The 21,427-nt window shown below is 45.7% G+C and overlaps 2 protein-coding genes across 3 annotated transcripts in view; both read left to right on the top strand.

The window, feature by feature from the left end:
* The first annotated feature begins 425 nt into the window (after positions 1 to 425).
* LOC131266722 (P protein-like) lies at positions 426 to 8,902 on the top strand. Its single transcript, XM_058269335.1, has 9 exons — positions 426 to 487; positions 3,165 to 3,598; positions 5,639 to 5,816; positions 5,894 to 6,314; positions 6,379 to 6,861; positions 6,935 to 7,050; positions 7,119 to 7,257; positions 7,325 to 8,244; positions 8,314 to 8,902. Exons 2-9 carry the CDS (start codon positions 3,259 to 3,261, stop codon positions 8,396 to 8,398), a joined length of 2,682 nt encoding a protein of 893 aa, XP_058125318.1. The 5' UTR covers positions 426 to 487; positions 3,165 to 3,258; the 3' UTR covers positions 8,399 to 8,902.
* Positions 8,903 to 17,857: 8,955 nt separating this feature from the next.
* Positions 17,858 to 21,427, top strand: part of LOC131266449 (P protein) — a 50,020-nt gene continuing 46,450 nt past the window's right edge. The window contains exons 1-2 of one of the 2 annotated variants that reach the window (XM_058268981.1): positions 17,858 to 18,519; positions 19,064 to 20,027. In XM_058268981.1, coding sequence (XP_058124964.1) covers positions 19,927 to 20,027 — 101 coding nt within the window. In that variant the 5' untranslated portion in view covers positions 17,858 to 18,519; positions 19,064 to 19,926. Of the gene's footprint in view, positions 18,520 to 19,060; positions 20,028 to 21,427 lie in introns of both variants that reach the window. The other variant, XM_058268980.1, reaches the window with a different exon arrangement.

The following is a 21,427-nucleotide window of genomic DNA, read 5'->3' as shown; positions in this document are numbered from 1 at the left end:
CGCATCGTAATGGACTGCACTGCATGTCCTCTCTTGGTTGACACAGTAAATGTCCCTCCCTGAATCAACGCGGTGCAAAAGAATCTTCCTAAAAAGACATCCATGCATGTCGCCGAGGAAGAGCGCGCAATCTCTCGGACGGAGCCGAGATTCATCTCACCTAGGACATCCCCCGGCACACCTCACGCTACCCCGCCATTACTTCCACCGACGTTGCCTAGTTACTACATCCGACACTTAGTGCGAAAGTGCGTTTGCATGCCTAGTGTTGTGCGTCGGTGTATTGGATGAACCTGGTCGGTGGTGGTGTACCGATGATGTGCGCCGTCGTCATATCGTCACTGAAGCTGGCAAGCAGACGAACAAACCGGAGAGTGTGCGGCCTATACGACCGGACGGACGGACCGATGTTCAGTTTCGCCTGAAGCGCTCGTCGAAGCGCACGCGGATTTTCCACTGCCGCTGCTGCTGCTAGTGGATCGCCGTGGTGGGTGTGTGCGTCTATGTGTGTGTGTGTGTGTGCCTGAGTGTGAGCGAGCGAATTTTCCAGCTCACGATTCGCGAAAAACTTTTACATGAGCGTTCATTTGTGTCACGCGATTCCGTGAAGAAGGGAGTTAGAAAGGATCGAATGCGAAGAGTTCTAATTCCTAAACAGTACCAAATACACAAGAGTTTGTGCTGTAAAAACATTCAGTGTTTTTCTATTAGAAATGGAAGATGTCCAAACAGTTCTTTTGTGATTGTGATGTTACGAAATGTGCAACTTGTGGAGTTTCAGAAATTTAAAAAATATTCTTGATAGAACTATTTCTACTAGAAAAGAAAGACTTGTGAATAATGCTCAAAAATCAATGTTACAGGAACAATATCTCTTTCTTATCAAAACTATATTTGTAAAATAAAACCGCAACAAATCCTCAGATCGATCACAAACGAACAATGTGTTCGGGGTTCGATCACACAATTTACCCAACATTGGCTAAAATCTCACGTCCTTTTCGCGCCCCGTGCACAAAAACATTTCTTCCACACGTTTTGTCTTGGGCACCTTGGTTCACAATTCGGTTTACATTTATTTTTCTTTAAAATTACATTTTTTGTTATTAATAGCACCGGAGAGACAGTGGCATGGCTTTCCGTTGCTGTCCGTCCCGGCGTGTGATCTGTGTCGATTTGACTTTCGACCGATCTCCGTCTCACTCTGCGTACGGCTGAGTTTCGCGTTGCTTGACCTTCGCCGCCGGGAACGCACACTTTCGGGACGGGATTTATGCTTCATGTGGTCTTTTTTCTTTATCGGTCCCACCCCCGTCCAAGGGAAAACCCCGTTACCCTTCGCCCCCAGAAACAGGTGAACGACGAAGGTGAAGGTTTTGGGCGAGCCAAATCGTCCTTCCCGATACGGGGACTCAGAGAAAGCGTAGCGTTTCTAGGTTATGGTCGGTTTGTCGCGGGGCGGGGGAAAAACTATAATGTGCTGTGATAATAAAAGAAACGTGCATGTGCGTGATCTGATCGTGGTGAGAAATGCCGATCGGAACGCACTACGAAAATGCAAAACATACATAGTATCATTTGTGGTATTAGTGGATCTCGGTATTGGGGAGATAATTTAACTGGACAACTTTCGACCAGCTGCTCAATAACATCACCGGTTTTACAACATTGGTTGCCTCGAACCGGCTTTTAAGCACAAACACAACACTATGCATGGACTTGGGATGGAAAAGGTGATGGTTGTGAGTTTTTTTCTCACATGCTTCATGAAGCGTCAAATTACGGTTGGACGTTCTGCTGAGCGGACTTTATTTGACTGATTTGCGAAAAACATGTGTTTGTTGTTTTGAAAAACGCAAACAGAACGAAACACTAAAAACACATTAAACTGTGTGAACAATCATTCGGCAAGGGCGCACATGTGTTGCAATTTTATTGAAACACCAAACGATTACCGACGGCAATTTATCCCGATTCTTTTTGGCAAACGAGCGAAATAGCTTGCTTCCTTCGCCGTGTTAAATGGATGTCTCTTGGCCGTTGGCGTAACAATTTAAAGAGACAATAAACATATCTTGACCAACATTAAAAACTTCTCTCACGTACTGCAATTGAATGCACACTCAATGGTTTTCTGTGCCGAAGACGATGCACAAGTATGGCAACCAGCCACGCTCGTCTGGAAGGCTCTTCGCGTCGCGACCACTGATCGACGGCGTACTTTATTTGTTCCATAAAAATGAAGACATTATGGACGAGCTGGACGATAACCAGCGAGGTGCCATTAATGTTCGTTATTTGTGGTGACGCGCTTGGTGGAGGTCAATCGTGATTCTACTTCTTTTGGCGCTTACACGAGGGACGTGAACAGTGAAAGTCTAGAGAGAGTAGTCGAATAAAGTAAGTTCAAACAAGATTTGTTCAAAGTAGTGCAAATAAGTCACATTAAGAGGTTTACAGAACCGGTCCTGCCCTTTTTCCATTAGCAACTGTTTGTCAATGGCTCGATAATCGATATCTTCGAAGTCAATGTTGGTTTTTGAACTGTTGGATCTATACTAAGAACGGTGGGTGGAATCGTTTTGGATGGTTTCAGAATCGTGGACCGTAACGGAAATTGTTTACCTTCGCATAAGCGCAACCGAGTTTTGCTTCCTCGCCGTATGGGGGCACTAAATTTGCCGAAACTCGTAAAATGCTTCGACAAAACAAAGACCAGCGAAGGTACCGGCAGTTGCTGGTTGGCCCAATCTTCCTCTGAAGCTGTGCTTTTATTTCTTCTGGCATTATGTCAGATTTCAGCACGATCTGCAGTTTTCAAGGAATCGGGGGATTGAGTAATAATAAAACGATAGGCAGACAATTTTCCCGAGGGGTATGTTTGGGTTAAACTAGGCTGATGAAGACATTGGGTTATTTCTTCTGGAACCCTTCTGTTCAAGTAAGGACGTTTTTAGAGGATTGGCTAAGACATCATCTTTCTTTATTACCGTCTGACCCATAACTATTTGTGTCCACTTTTGTTTGTCATGCTCAGCGGGTAGGCATATTATCAGGAATGTCCATCTCGGAGGATGTAGTATTATATACGACAATTATGGCATCCCCTTTGCCTACCGGGACTGCCTCTGAAGACCCTTCAATAATCTCACAAGTCTCCACAGATTGCGTCCGTCTATATCTTGTCCCCGTTTAGCAGTGAATCTTTCTGCCCAGTAACTTTGGGATGAGTTTCTATTCTCGCCATCCGAACACACAATGAACTACTTAAGCAATCTGAACGTCTTCAAACGGCGTCGCAACACCTCGTCCACCGACTCGTCACCGGCCACGCCGGCAACGACGTTCACCGACGTTGCCGGTTCTTCCTCCCGGGGGCCACCGGCTGGCGCCCCGGAGCCAGCTGTCACCAATGCGGACACTCCGCAGCGCAAGAAAAAACGCAAGAGTACACGTAAACGTACGGTTTCCGTTGTTCCCATCAGCGAGGTAACGGAGGCATCGCTGGAGTTATGGCGCACGCTGCCACCGAAGATTCGTCAGGATCCGAGCATGGTGTCCTTCCAGCAGGTCGAGCTGGAGCACGCCCGATTGCACGGTAAGTACACAATGATGAAGTCAGAAAACGGGATGGGGAAACTTCAAGTCCTGAGTCAAGCTTTTAAGAAGAGGTGGCTTACTGGTTGAAAGGTTTCTCGTAATCGGACAAAGGAGTGAGGGACCATCGAGAAACCTGTCTTGCAGAAGAACACAAAAACGATTACCGAAGATTTAGGAGAAAAGCGAAGTAGGTCATCAGTATCCCTTGCAGCTGTTGCATCTATCCCTCTTGGCCACCGGTGCACTGTTATGTCTATTAGAGTATTGCAGAAACTTCTTTGCCTTTCTCGAGGATTATTACCTCCCTTGTCAAAGGCTAATAGCTATGATTAAGTTTCCAACTATTCCCGGGATTATTTCATCCATGACTTCTCTCTTTTCCCACTTTCCGGTTTCGTTTCCGGATAGTTGGGATAGTTTATGCGACTAATGTTCAACAGAATCAACAGTCTGTAGATGAAGTGTTCGCATTCGCTGCTTCCTCACAACGACCCAACTTCATCCATCAAACGCTGGTGTCAATTACACTGCACCAGAGCTAGGATCGGTATTGTATGATGTTTGAGAGCACGTCTACCAACGGTGCATTACAAGTGCTGCTTGATGGAACAATCATATGCATCCAGATGCACTTAGCCGACCGTAAGGACCGGACAAATAGACCGGATATGAAGTTCGCCTGTCAAGTTGTGATAACGTAATGGTTCAATGTGGGGCAAATGGTATTTGCGGTCGTGCTCGAAGAACCACCGATGGCCGGGTGGCACTAATCTGGAAAATTGCATTTTCCTACATTGGTGCTCGGAAGGGAGGACCTATTTGCCATAAGTAATGACCCTAATGGGCAACAAGTAGGGTAAAACTGAAGCCCACAATGTGGTGCTTCTGTATGAAAGAATACGTAGACTGAAAAAGAGGATGGGTTTGGTTTAGAAAAAACTTAAATTGGACGTCCAAATCTTTGTTTATACGATAAATGGTGACGTAAACATTGACTTTATTTGAATCAATTTTATTGCACACGTTTAAGTTTTATTCATATTTTTATTCGCTTTATGATATAGCTGGCGGATGTATTTGCCAAGAATAAACAGGAAAGAGAGCTCATTTGAAGTGATAATCAAATAAACATACACCATATTTTCATTTGAAACCAGCGAGCGAGTTTTAAAGTCGGTTTTATGAAATCTTTCAAAAATAAAAGCCTATAAAAAATCTATGAGTCTGAAATAAGTTAAAAATACATAACATAACAACAACATAAAATATATTCATTTGAATTGAAAAATATTTGCTTTCTTCCTAAACATGTACGTTGCCTCAGGCGTTGTGGATGAATTAATGTTCAATTGGACAACAAAGCCATACCTTTTAAGTTTTGTTCACGTATGTTTGCCTCAAAATTTGCGCCACACTTCAAGAAACAATTTGCGGGCAGCTGCTTAAATTTGATTACAAAAAATCCTAATCGACGCCAATTGCGGTGGACGGAACTCATCCGGAGGCGCACAAATTGCCCCTTCATATCCATATCCCCTCACGAGCGAAAGCGAAAGTATTCCCGCCCGCCCAGTCGGTGGACGGTTTCATTCCGCGAATTCTCTTCCAACAATGGCTCAGCGTTGTTGACATTTGCCATCTCGGCTAGCGCTCGCGACCGGAGGAGATTAGATGATCGCGAGCAGTGTGAACTTTAGAGCACGGCTTCGCTTCATACGCTGATGATTGATTGTAGCACGCGGTGGACGGAGTAAATGACCGGCTAGTAGCCGACCCGCGTAGGGTTCGGAGCGGCTGAGGCACGACTTCCAAATGGCTATTCGATATGTCGTGCACGCGATATGGTTACTGCTGAAAGTGATATCGTTAAGTGAAGTTAAAGTATTGAAGAATTTGCGGTCAGTCTATGACCACACAATAGCGTTGGCATTTGGAAAAGATCAGAGCTCCAGAATTTCTTAATGTCTATCATTAGAATGTACATCTAGGATTGATACGGTCGGTGGATGATAATGCCCGGTGCTTTTCCCATTTCTAGGAGACTGCCACGAGGATTCGTTTCCGGAAATTCAAGGACTCGAGGAGGACGGCGATGAAGAGGATGATGGTGAAGAGGAGGAGGAGGAAGACGAGGAGTACGAGAACGAGTTCATCACCATCAACGTCACCAACGAGGAGGGCCAAAACAAGGAAATCGGTCACGTGAAGGAGAAGAAGTAAGTGCTCTTTGAACTCCCTTGCTGTGGGGTAATCGGTTAGGGAAGGAAGCTGATTGCTGTCATTTGCTTTGCAGGGAAATTCCGAAACCACACGTGCACCACTTGGCCGGTCATTACATCGGCAACATTACGCCCCCGAAGCACGACGACCTGAACGATACCGGGCAGAACCAGCTGGACGAGGACCACCCGTTCCGGAAGTACTCGAAAATTATCTGCCTCTTCATCACGTGGCTGCTGATCATGGCGTTCATGGTGGTGAAGGACGAGAAGCTGGTCGAACCGAAGCATCTGTCGATTGCACCGTTCAAAACGAAGGCGTACATTTTGCCGCACCTTCCGCAAAGCTCCCGTATCAAGGTGACGCTCGAGGGGACGTTCCTGAGCGAGCCGTACAACAACATCACCGAGCACTACCTGACGGTGTACCTGCAGATGCTATCGTCGACGCTGGAGACCAACATTTCCGACCCATTTGCATCGAGTTCGGCGAAGGTAATGGTTTTCTTCACCATTCTGGAGCTAGGACGAACTTAAGCAGATTTTACTTCGTTCACAGAACATCAGCGAACCATGGTTCATCCCGATCGTACACCCATACCTGTTCGACAGTGCGCCGATCGTGAAGGAGCAGAGGCTGTTCGACATCGCTGACAGCAACTACGAGCATCTGCACCAAGCGAACCATCCCAGTCTGGTGCGGCTGATGATCCGGAGCAATATTCCGGCCAGCATGCCGGTTGCGATCCGGTACGATCAGTCACCGGTCAATCGAGACGTCGGCGTCATCTACGCCGCGTTCGTGCTCATCTTCCTGTACGTGCTGATCATCTGGGAGATCGTGCACCGGACGTTTGCGGCCGTCATTGCGTCGACGCTGGCCATCTCCATCTTAGCCGCGCTGAACGATCGACCCACCATGGAGGACATCATCGGGTGGATCGATGTGGAGACAATTCTGCTACTGTTTTCGATGATGATCCTAGTGGCGATCCTTGCGGAGACCGGTATCTTCGATTTCCTATCGGTGTACATCTATAAGGTAGGCGGAGAAACACTAGAAGTTTGCATTTCAGATGATTGTAATTGAGTAATAATATTTGTTTTTTTCTTAGGTAACCAACGGAAAGATTTGGAGTCTTATACATTGTCTATGTTTATGTACGGTGTTGATTTCATCGTTCTTGGACAACGTTACAACAGTTCTCTTGATGGCTCCCATTACTATACGGTACGTTATGCCAGTTAAACGTTCCAAGATATCGTTTCTAAACATGGTTTTGTTTCTTTTCGGGATAGACTTTGTGAGGTTATGGACATGAATCCGGTCCCTATACTGATGGCAATCACTGTCCATGCCAACATCGGTGGAACAACGACACCTGTGGGTGATCCACCGAACATCATCATTACATCGAACCAGTATATTTTGAAACACGTAAGGAAGATTTGGAGCTCATATAGTTTAGCAACACATTTTTCAATCAAACTATTCCATTCCACAGGGAGTAACTTTCCTCAATTTTACCGCGCACATGCTGGTTGGTGTCATCATCGTGGTTATCACGACCAATATCCACCTCCGTATCATCTACAAGAACATCAATCACCTGCGCATGCACGAACCAAAAGAGTTAAAGGAGCTGCGGCGCAATATCAAGGTGTGGGAGCGGGCCGCCGGTAAGATCCCGCCGTACTCGAAGGATGCCAACATCGTGCGGGAAACGCTCATGAAGAAGGTGAAACTGTTGCGCCATCAGTACAAGAAAAAGATGACCAAGGGAACGGTGCCGGAGGACATCTACCGGTCGACGCTCGAGGAACTGCAGCGAGAACACCCGATCAAGAACCGCCCGCTACTGATCAAGTCCGGCGTGGTGTGCGTCTTCATCGTGTCGCTGTTCTTCATCGAGTCCATCCCGGAGCTGCGTCGCCTATCGTCCGGTTGGGCCGCACTACTCGGTGTCGTGCTGCTGCTGATCATCTCCGACAAGAACGATATGGACGCCGTGCTATCGAGGGTTGAGTGGCCGACACTTCTGTTCTTCGCCGCCATGTTCACCCTGATGGAGGCGGTGGAACGGATGGGATTGATCGATTGGATTGGGCACGCGACGGAAACGATCATCCTGTCGGTGTCGGAGGATCTCCGGCTTGCGGTGGCCATCATCATAATTCTCTGGATATCGGCCCTGACATCCGCCTTCGTGGACAGCATTCCCGTGACGGCGATGATGGTGAAAATCGTCGTAGCTCTCTCGGGCAAAGCGTACTTGGGATTGCCACTCCAGCCGATGGTATGGGCGTTGGCATTCGGTCCGTGTTTGGGAGGCAATGGAACGCTCGTCGGCGCGTCAGCTAACGTCATTTGTGCCGGGATCGCCGAACAGCACGGTTATCGGTTCAGCTTTATGGATTACTTCAAGTGAGTCCTATCAATGCAACCAAGATCATCAGCTGAATACATTATAACTCGTTCTTTCCGTCATTTCAGACTCGGATTCCCTATCATGTTGGTCAGCGTAATTGTCACCACCGGGTACCTGATAATGGCCCACGTTGTCTTCACCTGGCATTAGGTCGAAAGGATCTATTCGTGTATTACCTCCGAGAGGCAACGGTTAATGAGAGAAAACTCTGCAACGATACACGGCTACCAGGAGGATACAAATACTTGTTGTTCATCCGTCTGATTGTTGTTTCTTAGAAAATCCAATCTACCACCCACCAATCTTACACGCAAATGGATCACACGTCTAGCAACAAGAAAGAACCGAGTGAAAGGTGGCATCGAACCAGTACGTTCTAAACGTGTTCTTTGCAATGCATTTTAAGCTAGAGTGTGCGTGTGTACGAGGCAAAAGGAACAGGAAAACCGATTGATTTAAAATCAAGTCGCACGGAGAAGGGGCCATCTTATAGTGCGTATTTTGCCACCTTTACCATTTAAGCACCCGAAGAAAGATTGAGATTGCGATGAATGTGTTAATTTGTAGTTCTTTTTTCCCTTTCTTTACGAATTTGGATACCAAAATGTGTACACATTTCTTTTTCGCGATGCGAATAAAGACGGAAGAAGACAACGCACGCGTTTTTATTCCCCCTACCCTTGGCTCTGACGTTTGCGTTATGTTGCGTTATAATTATAATCCCGGATCCGATGGAGGCGCCCATTCCTTCAAATGGGATAAATTAAATTATGGCCTCGATGCGCGTGTGTTTACCGTAGCGGTCGTTTTTTCTCCCCTTTTATTGAGTGGAAAATGATGGAAATGAACACGGTAAGTATTGCGGTGTGTGTATTTTTATTTGCTCGCCGATTTTCCACCAGAGAAAAGAGAAACCAGGTGACGTCAATGGTATGTTCAATTGCGGGAGTTCCTCGCAATGGGATCGGGTTTTCGGCGAACGATTTAGAATCTGTTGCCTGTACGCGCTGTTTACTTTGGCAAATGGTAGGAAAACCGAAATATGTTTATGTTTGTGCTAAACGGGTAAAGGTTCATTGAGCGTGTTGATGGAATTATGACCGACAAAGGCAGTTGATGGCTGTTGGACACAATAATATTGACTTATTTTTACTGGCACACATATCGGCGAGAAGTTTAATATTGATACTGCCCTAGAAACCAACGATTGGTTTGATGTTATTGGCAAAACACGTGAGTGGGTTTTCCGTTAACTCTTTGAACGATGCTTGGCCTAGATCGCATTTTTAATTATAATTTAATCCCTTGTACAAATTAAATTTAATCATGTTACTTTAAATTAGAATCGATATAAAACTAGTTCCATACTCTTTGAAGTGCAACAGCGCCACCTGCCAGAAAATGCTGATTTGTTTATTCTGGACTACGCTATAATTAGACGAACATAATTTTCCACCCCTTGGTGATGCATTCGTTTCTGGGAATGAGGTCTTTCCAGGCACTCACTCATACACCGTCTAAATTGTAGGGGGTTTTCCACTTCCATTCCATTCCACTAGCCCTAGAAAGAGAGACAGCGAGGGAGAGAGAACGAGAGAGCTTGGTGGAACAGTTTTCCCGCGAGTTTGAGTGGAAATTCCGAAGAATTCCTGCATCAGTGTCGGTGCTGCCGTTCGACAGACAGCAAACACGAGCAACGTCCGTTTCTCGGCTAGGCCTGCGTCACCCCCGGGGGAGGTGGTGCGCTCGTGTGAGTGTGCCGGGAAAACAAGCGGTGGCGACAGCAAGCTATAGCTGAAGCGCTTTTCCTAGCAGCTAGGGCTTTTCGCCCTTCCGTCCGACGCTTGGAAACTAGAGGCACGGTGAGGATAGTGTTTCACGACTAGCTAGCATAGCAACCCGTCAACAAGTGCCTCACTGTCTCTCGCGCTCCCGCTCGTTTGTTTTTCCTTCCCGTTCGTGCACGCGTGTGCTGCGACCGATGCGACATGTGTGGTAGTGTGCAGCAGCAGCATCATGGCTGTGTGCCGTCCGAGTAGGCGCCGTGCGGTGAACGTCCAGGATATGTTGCCGAACCGAGTTCGCACACCTTCGCTCGTCCCGTTCGAGGCAGACGAGCTTCAGTTCGGTTCGCTCGCTTGATCCTACGGTCCCGTGGTCCGTGCGCTTTCCGAGATACACCGTGGCGCTGAAGCCCTTGTGAGCCTGGTGTTCTGCTGTCTGGTGCTACGCCACATCTTGGAATGCGGTCCACCGTCCGGTCAGATCGAAGGGATTCAGCAGCGATGAAGAGCTTTTGAAAGATCCTTTTAGCGAGCGAGCGTCGGGCGAACTGTCCTTTACCACTCGGTTAGGGGTTGTGGCTGTCTCGCTAGACTGTCACCGTTTCCGCCCCAGCTCGAAGTGTCTTCTTTGTGTCACTCGCCAACAGTGGGTGAAAAGTGTCAATTTTCCCTCCTACTATGGTTTCCCGGTCGTCTCGCAGTCAATGTCCGAGAGGCGTGATTTGATTAGTGCCGAATTGTGTGTGCGTGGACTTCCCGAAAACGGAAAAGTAACCCGGCGCGGGCTTTGCAATCAGTTTTTACACAAAAATCTGCACACACCCACTACAGAAGGAAAACTTCATCTTCATCAGTGACGAAAAAAACAGAGTCAAAGGAGGCTCTGCTGCTTCGGTGTCGTGTCAATCAGCGCTAGTTTTCGTGTCGATTCCGGTGGGCGGATTGCGGCAAAGTTTCGCTAACGAGGGACAAATTTGTGTAATTTTGGTCGGTTGGCAATGTGTCGACGTGGTCCCTGCGGGCGGAGGAAAAGTGTCCAATCGTCGCGACGTGCGTGATTGTGGGCGATTTGGGCACAAAAACATCAAGTTAGTTACGGTGAACGATTTAAATAGTAAAATAAAAACCCATAATAAGCGGCGTACTAGCCTAGCAACCACGAAGTAAAAGAAACAGGAAACGTTACTTCCGCCCGAGAGTACCGTGAAGGGAAAATGTGCGGCACCGTGACGATCCAGGACATTTGTCCGCAGCAGCAAAGTGCGACCGGCGTCTCCAACGGTGCCGGCGAGGACGACGAAGGGGAAGGCTGTCGCTGGATGTGAGGGAACGAAGCACATTTTCATCCAGCATTGCATCCACCTTGTTGCAACCAAGCCGAAGGGTCGGTCGTGTGTGTGTGTGTGTGTGAGTTTGTATTTGTTCCCGTTTCCTGTGTTTTCCGAGCCCTACCAACACCAAAGCGACCGAGGCTTAAAGCGCATAATTTTCCACTCCAAAGTTCCACACCATCGGACGGGTGGTTAAATATTTATCGAACAGCTTGTGCTACGGGGTAAGTAATTGGATCGGAAAAAACTTCGGACTGATAAAGGGGACAAAACAAAAGCTCACGCCTGCCCCGATCGGGATAGTGCGACTATTTTTAGCCGTCACCGCGAATAGCGGAAAGTCAATACGAATTTTCCCAGGGCCGGTGGGGATGCGATATTCATAATGATTGATTTCGACTCGACGCTGATAACGGCAGCACATCGGAAAGCACTCAGGTGTGCGGTGTTGTACGGGAAATAATTACTCACGCGCGTTATCTGCCTCCTGGCGGTTGCGCTTATCGGAACATAAAATAGTTTTTCAATGCGAATCGCCGGAAAGGACAGGAAAAACAAAATCAAAAATCTATAAAACGTTTTAATTACTTGCTAATATTCCGCCCCATCGTAAGAGAATAGATTTTAGGCATAAGAATATTATTTACTTTTTCATACTCCATTTTCAAAATTTATTACTTACTTAAAATGATTAACCGATGCAAAAAAGAAGAAGTAAGCATCAATGTTTTTGGGTAGATTCTAAATAAAGTAATGCTATGAAGAGCCAAATCACCAAGAAAGAATTTAAATTACATAGAATTTAATATTCTAAAAATAATGCATGCCCTACGCTCTCTCAGCAACATAGCGTCAAAGATATATTATCCTTGACGTTCAAATGTACTTAGACGAACACGCATGAAATATAAGCCCTCGAAATGTGTAGCCACCATCTTTGCATCCATGTCATCCCCGCTTCCTTTTAAAAGCCTTCCGTCGACGTTTCCGACTAATTGTGAAGCTACGTCGATGAAGAGCACCACGCGGCCAGGTATAAGGTTTCATGCCTCGTGGCATGCATTTTCCCGGCTCGCCCGAACCTGTGTTCCCAGTTTTCTTCCACCGCTTCTGCATGGGAGGGAAAAAAGGCTCCACCTTTGACCCCGGAGCCGTCCTGTCCACCTGATGTCAACGGGAGGGGGTGCTGGTGGAGCGATGGAAAATTGGCTGACCCAAAGGGAAGGCTGAAGGCTTTGACGTTCGACAGTTTGACATGGACACGTTGACGTTTATCAACCCAACTTGGGAAAGGGGTGAGGGAAGGTTAAAGCGCTGTTGTGATTTTTTCCTCCCCAAACGTGTTTTGTCGTGGTCGTGGCTGGCAAGTTTTCCAACGAACCACTGGTGGGGCGTAGTTTTTCAAGTGCAAATTGTTCTAAAAATATGAGCATCATAAACATAAACGCCGGAAAGGGGTGCACATACATACGTCGTCAGTGTCTGCAAAACTAGGCTTAGGTCGAGCTCGAATCGAAGGTCCAAGAAGTGGCGGGCGTAGTGTGTGTTTGTATGTGTGCATGTGAATATGTTTATTCTAAGCCTTGTGTTTGCCGGAAACCGGAAAGAGTTCAGCCTGATCCAGGGTTTCGGAACAAGGTTCGGAAAACTTCGATGGTTTGACGTAGTCGGGAAATCCGGAATGAAATCAATAACGCTTCTGTGAATATTTTCGAGACTGCATCAATTTCTCACTCCAACGTACTTGAATTGAAGGTTTTTAGGAAAGAGTTTTCCGTTGAAAATTTTGGTTTGAGTCACAAATTCAGTTTCTCCTGTTAAATAAGGTTGTGGGAAATTGTATGTCTTTTCAAAAGACCTACGCTCCTTAAATGGGACATAATAATTTATTTAAGCTCAATGCTAGCATTGATTGTTGGTTGAGTAAATGTCTTTCGTTTCCAAAAGGGGTAGATTACACAACATCTAAAAAGTATTTTTCCTTTCGTAGACCGTTTCCGACCACCATCGCAGTTCGGGGAATTATTATTTCACATTGCCACTTGCTCCAGGACGTTTTGTTAGGCCAAGCTGCGTGTTTTCGAAACGGACGATGGAAGCCGGTGTCGTTCCGGTTGCGGTGCGTATGGCTGCTAGCGTTCGGTTGGAAGTGGATCTAATAAAAACTTTTCAAATTGAAACCGTTATCAATTATGGATATCCGCGACGTGGGAGGGAAGAAAAATGTTGATGGATCCGCTAAGGTTGCCCCACGGTCCCGAAGTGTTTTGGAGGGTGTTGAATGTTATGTTAATAAATAGACGTTTGAAAATTTAATGCCAATTCAAATCAAGTACCAAGAGTGGGATTTTTCTTGATGAGCAATTTACAAGTAATAGCTCTTGTCAGCGTTTCTTCATTACGTGGTGGAATGAAAGTTGAAGTCTCAAAGCCGCCAGACGCCGGCCCAACAAATGCCCATATCATTAAACGATTCCAGCGGGGAGGGCAGTAAAGTGGATGGACCTGCGCAGCTCCTTCTGCCATTTCCGTTTCCGTCGTGAAAAACAAACAAGACTCCATCTCCATGTTGATCGTTGAATGAATAATTCAACGGCGTTTGTATAATCGGCTTGAATCCTGTGAACCCCGCAGCAAATATGGCAGAGCACTTTCTGAACTTTTTCTTCGTGTCGTTGAAAGTTTCGGAGGCTTAAAATAAATTTATCTATAACTGTCATAAAAATCTGTACTTCCGGCAGGGTGGCGGAGTGTGAATGGAGTTTTTGGTTTAACTTTGTCATAAACTTGTCGGGACGCAAATAAACTTGCGGTAAGCTATTTATTCCCATCGTTTCTGCATCGTTTGGTCGTTCAGACGGGCTCCATTAGTCTTCCGTAAGAAAGTGACATTTATTTTCTGATAAGCTTTTTTTGCCCTTGAACGACGGAGTCGGAGGTTGTCCTCCTGGGCTGGCGTATGTCGATGCTTCACCAAGGGGTTGTAAAAAGTAAGCAACACCGAGGCATTTTAATATTTTGCGCTATTTTCGTCCACGTCACATCCAGTCAACGGGCGTGCATGCCGACATGTTGGAAATGCAATTTCCGTGCACACAAACTCCAGCTGCAACCGGGTCGAACGATTGCGCCTTCAGATCCTTAGGGAGATTTCCCAAAGCCTCAGAAAGATGGGTGTGTGTGTGTGTGGGGGGAGAGGAGTTACATGAAGACTTTACAAACACATTGAGTGGAATAAACTCGCTACATCCTTCCAGGCAAACATCCCATCCATCCATCCATCCAAGGGCGCACAGATTCCTTTCATATGGGTAGAGATTCATAAAAAATCAGACAGACATCCCACCATCTTCGGTAGCGTTCAAGCAAACGTTTGCCCGCCATCGATCGTGCAATGCATTCATCCAGTGTGAAAAGAGTTTTCCCGTGGGGAAAGCGACATCTAGCTGACGGGGAATGTGGCAAGCGAAATCTGTGTCACACGTTCCAGCAAAACCGGAATGCGGAGCGTTCCATCGGAAAGGTACGATGATGAAAGGAAAGTGCTGGGAGTTTTGGATGCTGCTTCGTGGGAGATAGTGGGTAAAACTAGGGTAAATGAAAGCGGTATATTCTTCAGTGATGCACTCAGGCGAGAATAGACTTGCAGAAGCTGGGAAACCGCTACCGCTGACCTGGTACCACGGTTCACGGTCTATGCTGGATGCTACTCCCGAGGGATGTACCGGCCTACATACGAACCGATGGCTGTCAATTTCGAGTGCTATTTTTAGTCGTGCCCGTGTTGGGCCAATCTACTACATCCGGTCGTAGGGCAGGTTCATGAGCAAAGGCTTTGCTTCACATCCAGTAGATGGGAAAACAGGTGGCATTTCGACGACAATGGTAAAATCCCACTGAAATGATTGTAAGATTGTTTTCTTTGCTGGATTTCCTTTCTGATTCTCGGAAGGATGTGTTTGCGTTTATCGTTTGTTCCGTGATCGCCTTTGTTGTAGCGAAATGAACCGGTTCACGGGCTAATGGTGCCAAAGTTTACAAGGGAAAAACTTTTCCCGTGCCCAACCGACGGTTGCATCCTTCATTATCCTTTCGGCGCGAAGCGTTCGCTCAATATTAAAGAAGTTTCCTGCGAAGCCCATTCTGTAAGGATAAGTTTTCATAGATGTGTGACTTGGTCGGGCAATACGATCCATTTGTTGGCTGACCTTAAGTTAGGATATTCTTTCGTCTGATTCTGGCCATTTTTCTCCAACCATCTTGGATGGATAGAAAAAATCTCGACTGATGGTTTCACTTGCCATGGTCCCGGGACGTGACTTGATTGCTAATGTTTTTCTTTTAAGAACCTCATTGGGTGCCAATAATGTTTATGCGTTCGTTTGCCTTCGCAATTATGGAACAAAATCAAAGCAAGTGTAGCAGGGCGTGGTGCAAAACACTGCTAGAAACATACAAAGAGTCAAACAGCGATCCAAATTTAGCCCGGATCGATAGGTGAACACATCAACCCGCGATTTCGTTGGTAGCGCACATAGATTAGACCGAATAACTGAATAAATCCCTGGCGTACCTCTCGATGTTATAAACATGTAATAATGTACCCGATCGATTGAGGTTTCGCCTTTTCGTGTCGATCGTCCAGATGCCCTTGAGCGTGGGATGAACTTTATGTTTCGGTCGGTCAGGAGGGATTTGGCCGGTCAGCCAGAAAGTTTCGGTTTGCCCACCGCAAACAGTAAAGTAAACCTACGAAGGCAAACCGCTAGCTGATGGAGCGAAACATAACTCGGGTCGTGCCAATATTTGGCTTTGGGCAGTGCTGAGTGCTATATGGGATATTTTGTGCCGGCGAATATATTTGACCATCGGTTGAGCTGCAGTGCGTCAGACACTGGATGAGAAAGACATAACAAACGGAGGTATTTGATTAAACATTTAATTAATCTCAACTCGAGATCTCACTAAATGATGTTTCGTTGTAAAATATATTAACTATTCCATTGAAAAAAGAACGAGCCTTCAAACAATCAATAGTAAGAGATGTCTTGAATCTCGTGGTTTATTTCCAACAAACCAGTAGTCCAAACCTCGGTTGCATTCCAATTACTAATAAGCTCAACCGACTGCATCGACGAGCGCAGCGAGACGGTCAGGCAATCTAATTTGGTCCATTAGTATGTGGCCACCGCGCGAGTCTGTGTTGGAACCAGTCCAGCACACATTTCAAGTATGACGCTTCGAACCGCGACCAACATCGTGCTCCCGGTGGATGCCAAAATATAATGGACGAATGAACCGCGAGAACAGATTTAACCCGTTGTCATCGAGTGTTTCACCAACACATGCCAAGGCGATGGTCGAATATCGAGTAAAATTCGGTGGATTTATGCGTCGCTTTGCCGAATCGTCAGTCGAGACATCTGGGAAGATCTATTTATTCCCCGGGTGCACCACGTTAAGACGCTGGTGTTGGAGCAAAGTATATTGGATATGCAATGGAGCGATGGACCTAATTCTGCGCGATGTTTAAATTTTAAACCTGTATTTCAATTCTTTGGACTTATTCCATATTTAAAGTTATTTTATGGAGGCACTATGTGTTTTACATTCTACCGTATTAAATTAGCGATGAGGATGATGATCAAATCAAACTTCAATAATTAAATTATACCAGGAAGAAATGTGTTTGAAAAATGATTATAAACTAGTTAGGTGCTACAACTATGCGTTATAAGCGTAATAACTAAGGAATTAAATTAATGCGTGGATAGGATGCTTCTAGCAACCTTGCCGATTTTCATCCAGTTTGTCTCTGATTACTTGGAAAGAGGCCGGAAATATGATTAAGAACATGTAAATAAAAATTCATGGTCAAAAAGACCGTACCAGTGCCTTATCACTATTGTAACTCAGCCGCTCCGACATTAATTTGAGCCAGATTTGGTGCTTCGTTTCCGATCGTCACGTTACAATTCAGCTGCAACTTTTTGTCAGCACCTCGGACAATCATTTTGTGATTAGTACACACATTTCGTTGGCCGGCTAAAGGTTTGTTTTGACTTCTCGCCTCATTATAACTCTTTCTTCCGACCACCGAGAAGGGGGAAAGCATTATCGCTTTCCATGGATTCCACTATCGCTGGTGATAATTATTTAATGCATTCTTGTTTGTTGCTTTTTTCTTTTCCTATTCTTAGAGTAATTACCAAAGGTTTGGTGCCGGTTCAGCTGGCCAGCCAGCTTAGCAGAACTTCTGGTCGCACATGTGGCACAGCATCCCGACGCTGAAGGAGCAGTAGCAAAGTGTAAGTGTAAGTACATCCCAGCACTAGTGAACGTCCGCGAGGCGAGAGAGAAGGAACACGATCGTATCGATCTGGCGACCACACTGACGTCATGACCGTTTTGTAATATGTGAAGAACAAAAAGCAGCCACGTAAAAATCCCATCGGGATACGAACGATCGAACCGTTGCGCGCTCGCGATCGATTTCGGAAGATTAGTTTTTCGTCGGACAGCAAACGGTACGGTTTCGTCGAGTCGTACACCATTCTGTTCAGTTTTGTGGTTCAGTTTTGTGAAGTGTTCGTGTCTTCTTGAAGGATTATCGTGTGACAAAATGTGGTATTCAAGCGTGCTGGTGCGTTTTACTTCGGCGTGTTTTTGGCATGGTAATTTGTGAGAAGATCGGAGTAGTGTTCGTACGTTCATTACTAGGAAGGAGCAGTGCAATTACACAGCCATCTTGGCGCCATGTTAATGTCAAAGCACATGTTCCCAGCAATCGTCCTTTGTCTTCGGTGAATAACACACATCCGATATACGTCGATCGCCATTTTGTGTGCCAGCAACCGGTACGAGCGTTCTGTTGTTTAACGGTGTTTCTAGTGAAATCGTTCAGTTTAGAAGATTTATTGCGTTACGAAGTGTGATCTCCAATTGTGCCCTAGAGTGTGTATCATTCGATTCGTTAAGCTTTCTGTAGTAGACCTCTTCCATGGTCTATAAAGTGTCCCGAAATTCATTTGTCTCTGTGTGTCGCAGTAAATTGTTTTCACACTGGGAAACGTAAATAAAGTCAGTTCCATCGACGGACAAAATTTTCCACCAGTAGACGGCGAACGAGCAATGACGGCAGAAAATCTCCTGCAGAGTAAGTTGGTTAAGTCAAAAGTAGTCAGGAAACCCACCCAAGGTCTTCGAACGGTTTGTTATTTTAGAGCCAACAGCTTGGTTTTTGTATGATCCCGATTATTTTTGGCTTTTGATTCATTCAATTTTAACGTCAACTCCATCCCTTCGCGTGTCACTGAACTGATTTTTAAAAGTTTTAAACCATCAAACCCTTTTGAAAAAGTATTCCAATTGCACACAAGATATCGAGTAGTCATTTGCTTGTAAAAAACTATTCATACTAGTTTAAAATATTTAGATAAAAATATCTTGCAATAGTGAAGTGGTGTAGCCTTTTCAATAAGTAGTTGAAAGTAAAATAAAATGAATTAATAAATTAAAAAAGATTAATTAGTCAAACCACACAATCCATAAGAAGTGTTGGTTAGTTATTTGAAACATTCTTAAAAGATAGAAGATTATTAATTTCAAATTTCATATTGGTTTCGCGAAGAAAACGTTAATTGTGATTGGTTTTGTTCAGTATTAAAATAGTATTTTCAACTTCTCTATTTTTTCAGCAGTACTTCATCATTAGTACTTCACCATACATCATCTTCATCCTACCGGGCAAGGCAACCGGTAGCTGCCAACGGCACAATATTTATGCAAGTCGATCGTAGCACCGATTGGCAAGCATCGCTTGTTGCATCATCCGTCGTCACCGTTCGTTCGGATTTTGGTTCGCCTGTCAGCAAGCATTCGCACCGCCTAGACTATTTTTTACGATCGCCCCAGTAGACACGATTAATTCGTGGTGCACTAAGACGCACGGCACCGGAAGTGCTGCCGCCATCATCATCATCGCAATCATCAAGTAGTGTGTTTGCTCGTATCATACACATCATCATCGCCGCGCGCGCACCACAAGACTGTCCTCCACCACCACCACCACCACCACCAACAACAACATCACCCACAACGTCGTCCACACCCGTGGTTGCCTTCAAACATTCAAGAAAAGGGGAACTTCTTTTGGTCCCGTTTATTTGTGCACAAAACTTTCGGGGAGAAACATTAGGATACCCGGAGGAATCTCGAAACCTCCTGCCTGAATTTGAAGCATTGAAAATTGTTCCGGCATCCGGCAACGTCTCTACACCTGATATAATACATTCTCAGGACGAATACCCGTAATTCAAAGCAATCGTTTAAAGAATAGAAAAAGGTTAAAAAGATCCTTTCCGGTGGAAGCTCCTCTACTAACGCACATGTGCGTTTGTTCCAAAGACTGACCTTTCAAGGCCATTTAAAACCGAAAAACAAACAACCGAGAGATCCAGACTAGAAGTGTACGGTCGGAGAAACATTTTCCTCTCCCGCTCGGTTTTCTTCCTTGCTCGCGCACGAGTTCAAGGTGGCGGATCGGCGAAAGAAAAGCGCAGAAATGCCGAAAAATCTGCGACCACCGACGTCGAGCAGTGCGTATGGACGCATTGGGCTGGTGCCGGAATCGGACGATTCGCTCCACAGCCAGGAAGTGGAACCGTGAGTTTAAATTGACCTTCTAACTACACCACGTAGATTTCGAGTCCTTTGTCTTTGTCTGGTGTATGATTTGGTTACTTTAAGGACCTTTCGATGTGTTTCCCCGTTTTATGTGTATCTTGTATCCCTGTCTACTTATCATGTCATATGGTTTGATTTCCTCGGTAATGTCCATTTGTCTGTACGAGATATCCATTGCCCTTTGTTTCGGAAATTTTAATGTTTATCTTTAATCGATGTGCTTAACGTGGATAATCTAACATGGATCTTTGAAGGTTTATTAATATATTGCGCATGATTTACCCTGTCGCTGCATGCAATCAACTCCTAGCAATCATTCAACCATTCAATGAATGGTAAATTTTCAGATCTTTCTATTCAACCCCATCCTACGTAGCTGGATCAATTAATTGTTTAATTGGATACAGACGAAATTTCCCGAACGATTTCCACTGGAAGATATGTGAATGAATTTGGTTCACCATCTATGGCATGTTCCTTACACTTTCCTCCATCGTTTCCCAGCGTTGGATGACGCTTCCAGGACCAAGGCGAAGATCTCGCGTGCAGGCGTTAATTGATATCCATCACAATCCATCACGCAGTAAAGGCACATCCTCGGCCGCGCTTTGATCGACGCCGTAAGTCGCTGTCGTGTGTGTGCTGTGATGGATCTAAATTTGAAACGTTTTCTACGGAACACCACTCCAGTGGCCGGTGAGGACGGCAGAACCTGCACGCAGGCTAGATGTTTCTGGCAGTGGCCGTTGATTGACGGTAAACGATGGTCAATCGGTGTCAAGAGAGGAGCGCTAAGTGTTTCGGTAGATCGGGATCCCTGGGGGGAGGGGAAGGAGAAACATCTCGAGCAATCTTGCGGCTTCGTGATACTTATCCTCCCGACCTTTCCACACCGTCTTGTCTTGTGGGTGACTCTTCCCGGCCGCTCGGCCATGGATGAATGATTGTGATGATTAATTGATCCCGCTGCATTTTGTCCATGTCGTGACGACGGTGGTCTCCCGGGGGTCACAGGGTCAATCACGGTGGGCGCGTGTGTTTATGTTGGCACATACCCGCCAGCTTCCTGTCGCTATAAAGATGACGAATCACATGGCGGAGAATGTGAGGCAACAATGTATCGCTGGAGGATGCCCGGTGCGGATGAATGGTTTGTTTTTGCATTATCATTGTTTGATCTCTGACTTTTAAGATCCATTTGACTATTAGAAAAACGTGTTTGGTATTTTTCTGCATGCGGAATTTTTGCAACAAGAGAATTTATGTCCAGTGCGAAGGAAATTAATGCGCATTGAAAATGATTCAATGTTGTTTGTTTTGTTTTGAAAACACCTCTTTGGGAGTTATCTCTTTTGAATAACAAAAACTAGGTCCCCGTA

Source organism: Anopheles coustani, chromosome 2 (assembly GCF_943734705.1).
Source record: "Anopheles coustani chromosome 2, idAnoCousDA_361_x.2, whole genome shotgun sequence".
Taxonomy (NCBI): Eukaryota; Metazoa; Arthropoda; class Insecta; order Diptera; family Culicidae; genus Anopheles; species Anopheles coustani.
The sequence above is the reverse complement of the archived record's forward strand: the minus strand, read 5'-3'. Positions and strand labels throughout refer to the sequence as shown.

Bases quoted from the DNA above. Each gene is read 5' to 3' on its own strand.
- LOC131266722 (XM_058269335.1), top strand. From the start codon at position 3,259: ATGAACTACTTAAGCAATCTGAACGTCTTCAAACGGCGTCGCAACACC. The intron at 6,862-6,934 runs GTAGGCGGAGAA...TTTTTTTCTTAG, and splicing joins TATCGGTGTACATCTATAAG to GTAACCAACGGAAAGATTTG. The intron at 7,258-7,324 runs GTAAGGAAGATT...TCCATTCCACAG, and splicing joins ACCAGTATATTTTGAAACAC to GGAGTAACTTTCCTCAATTT.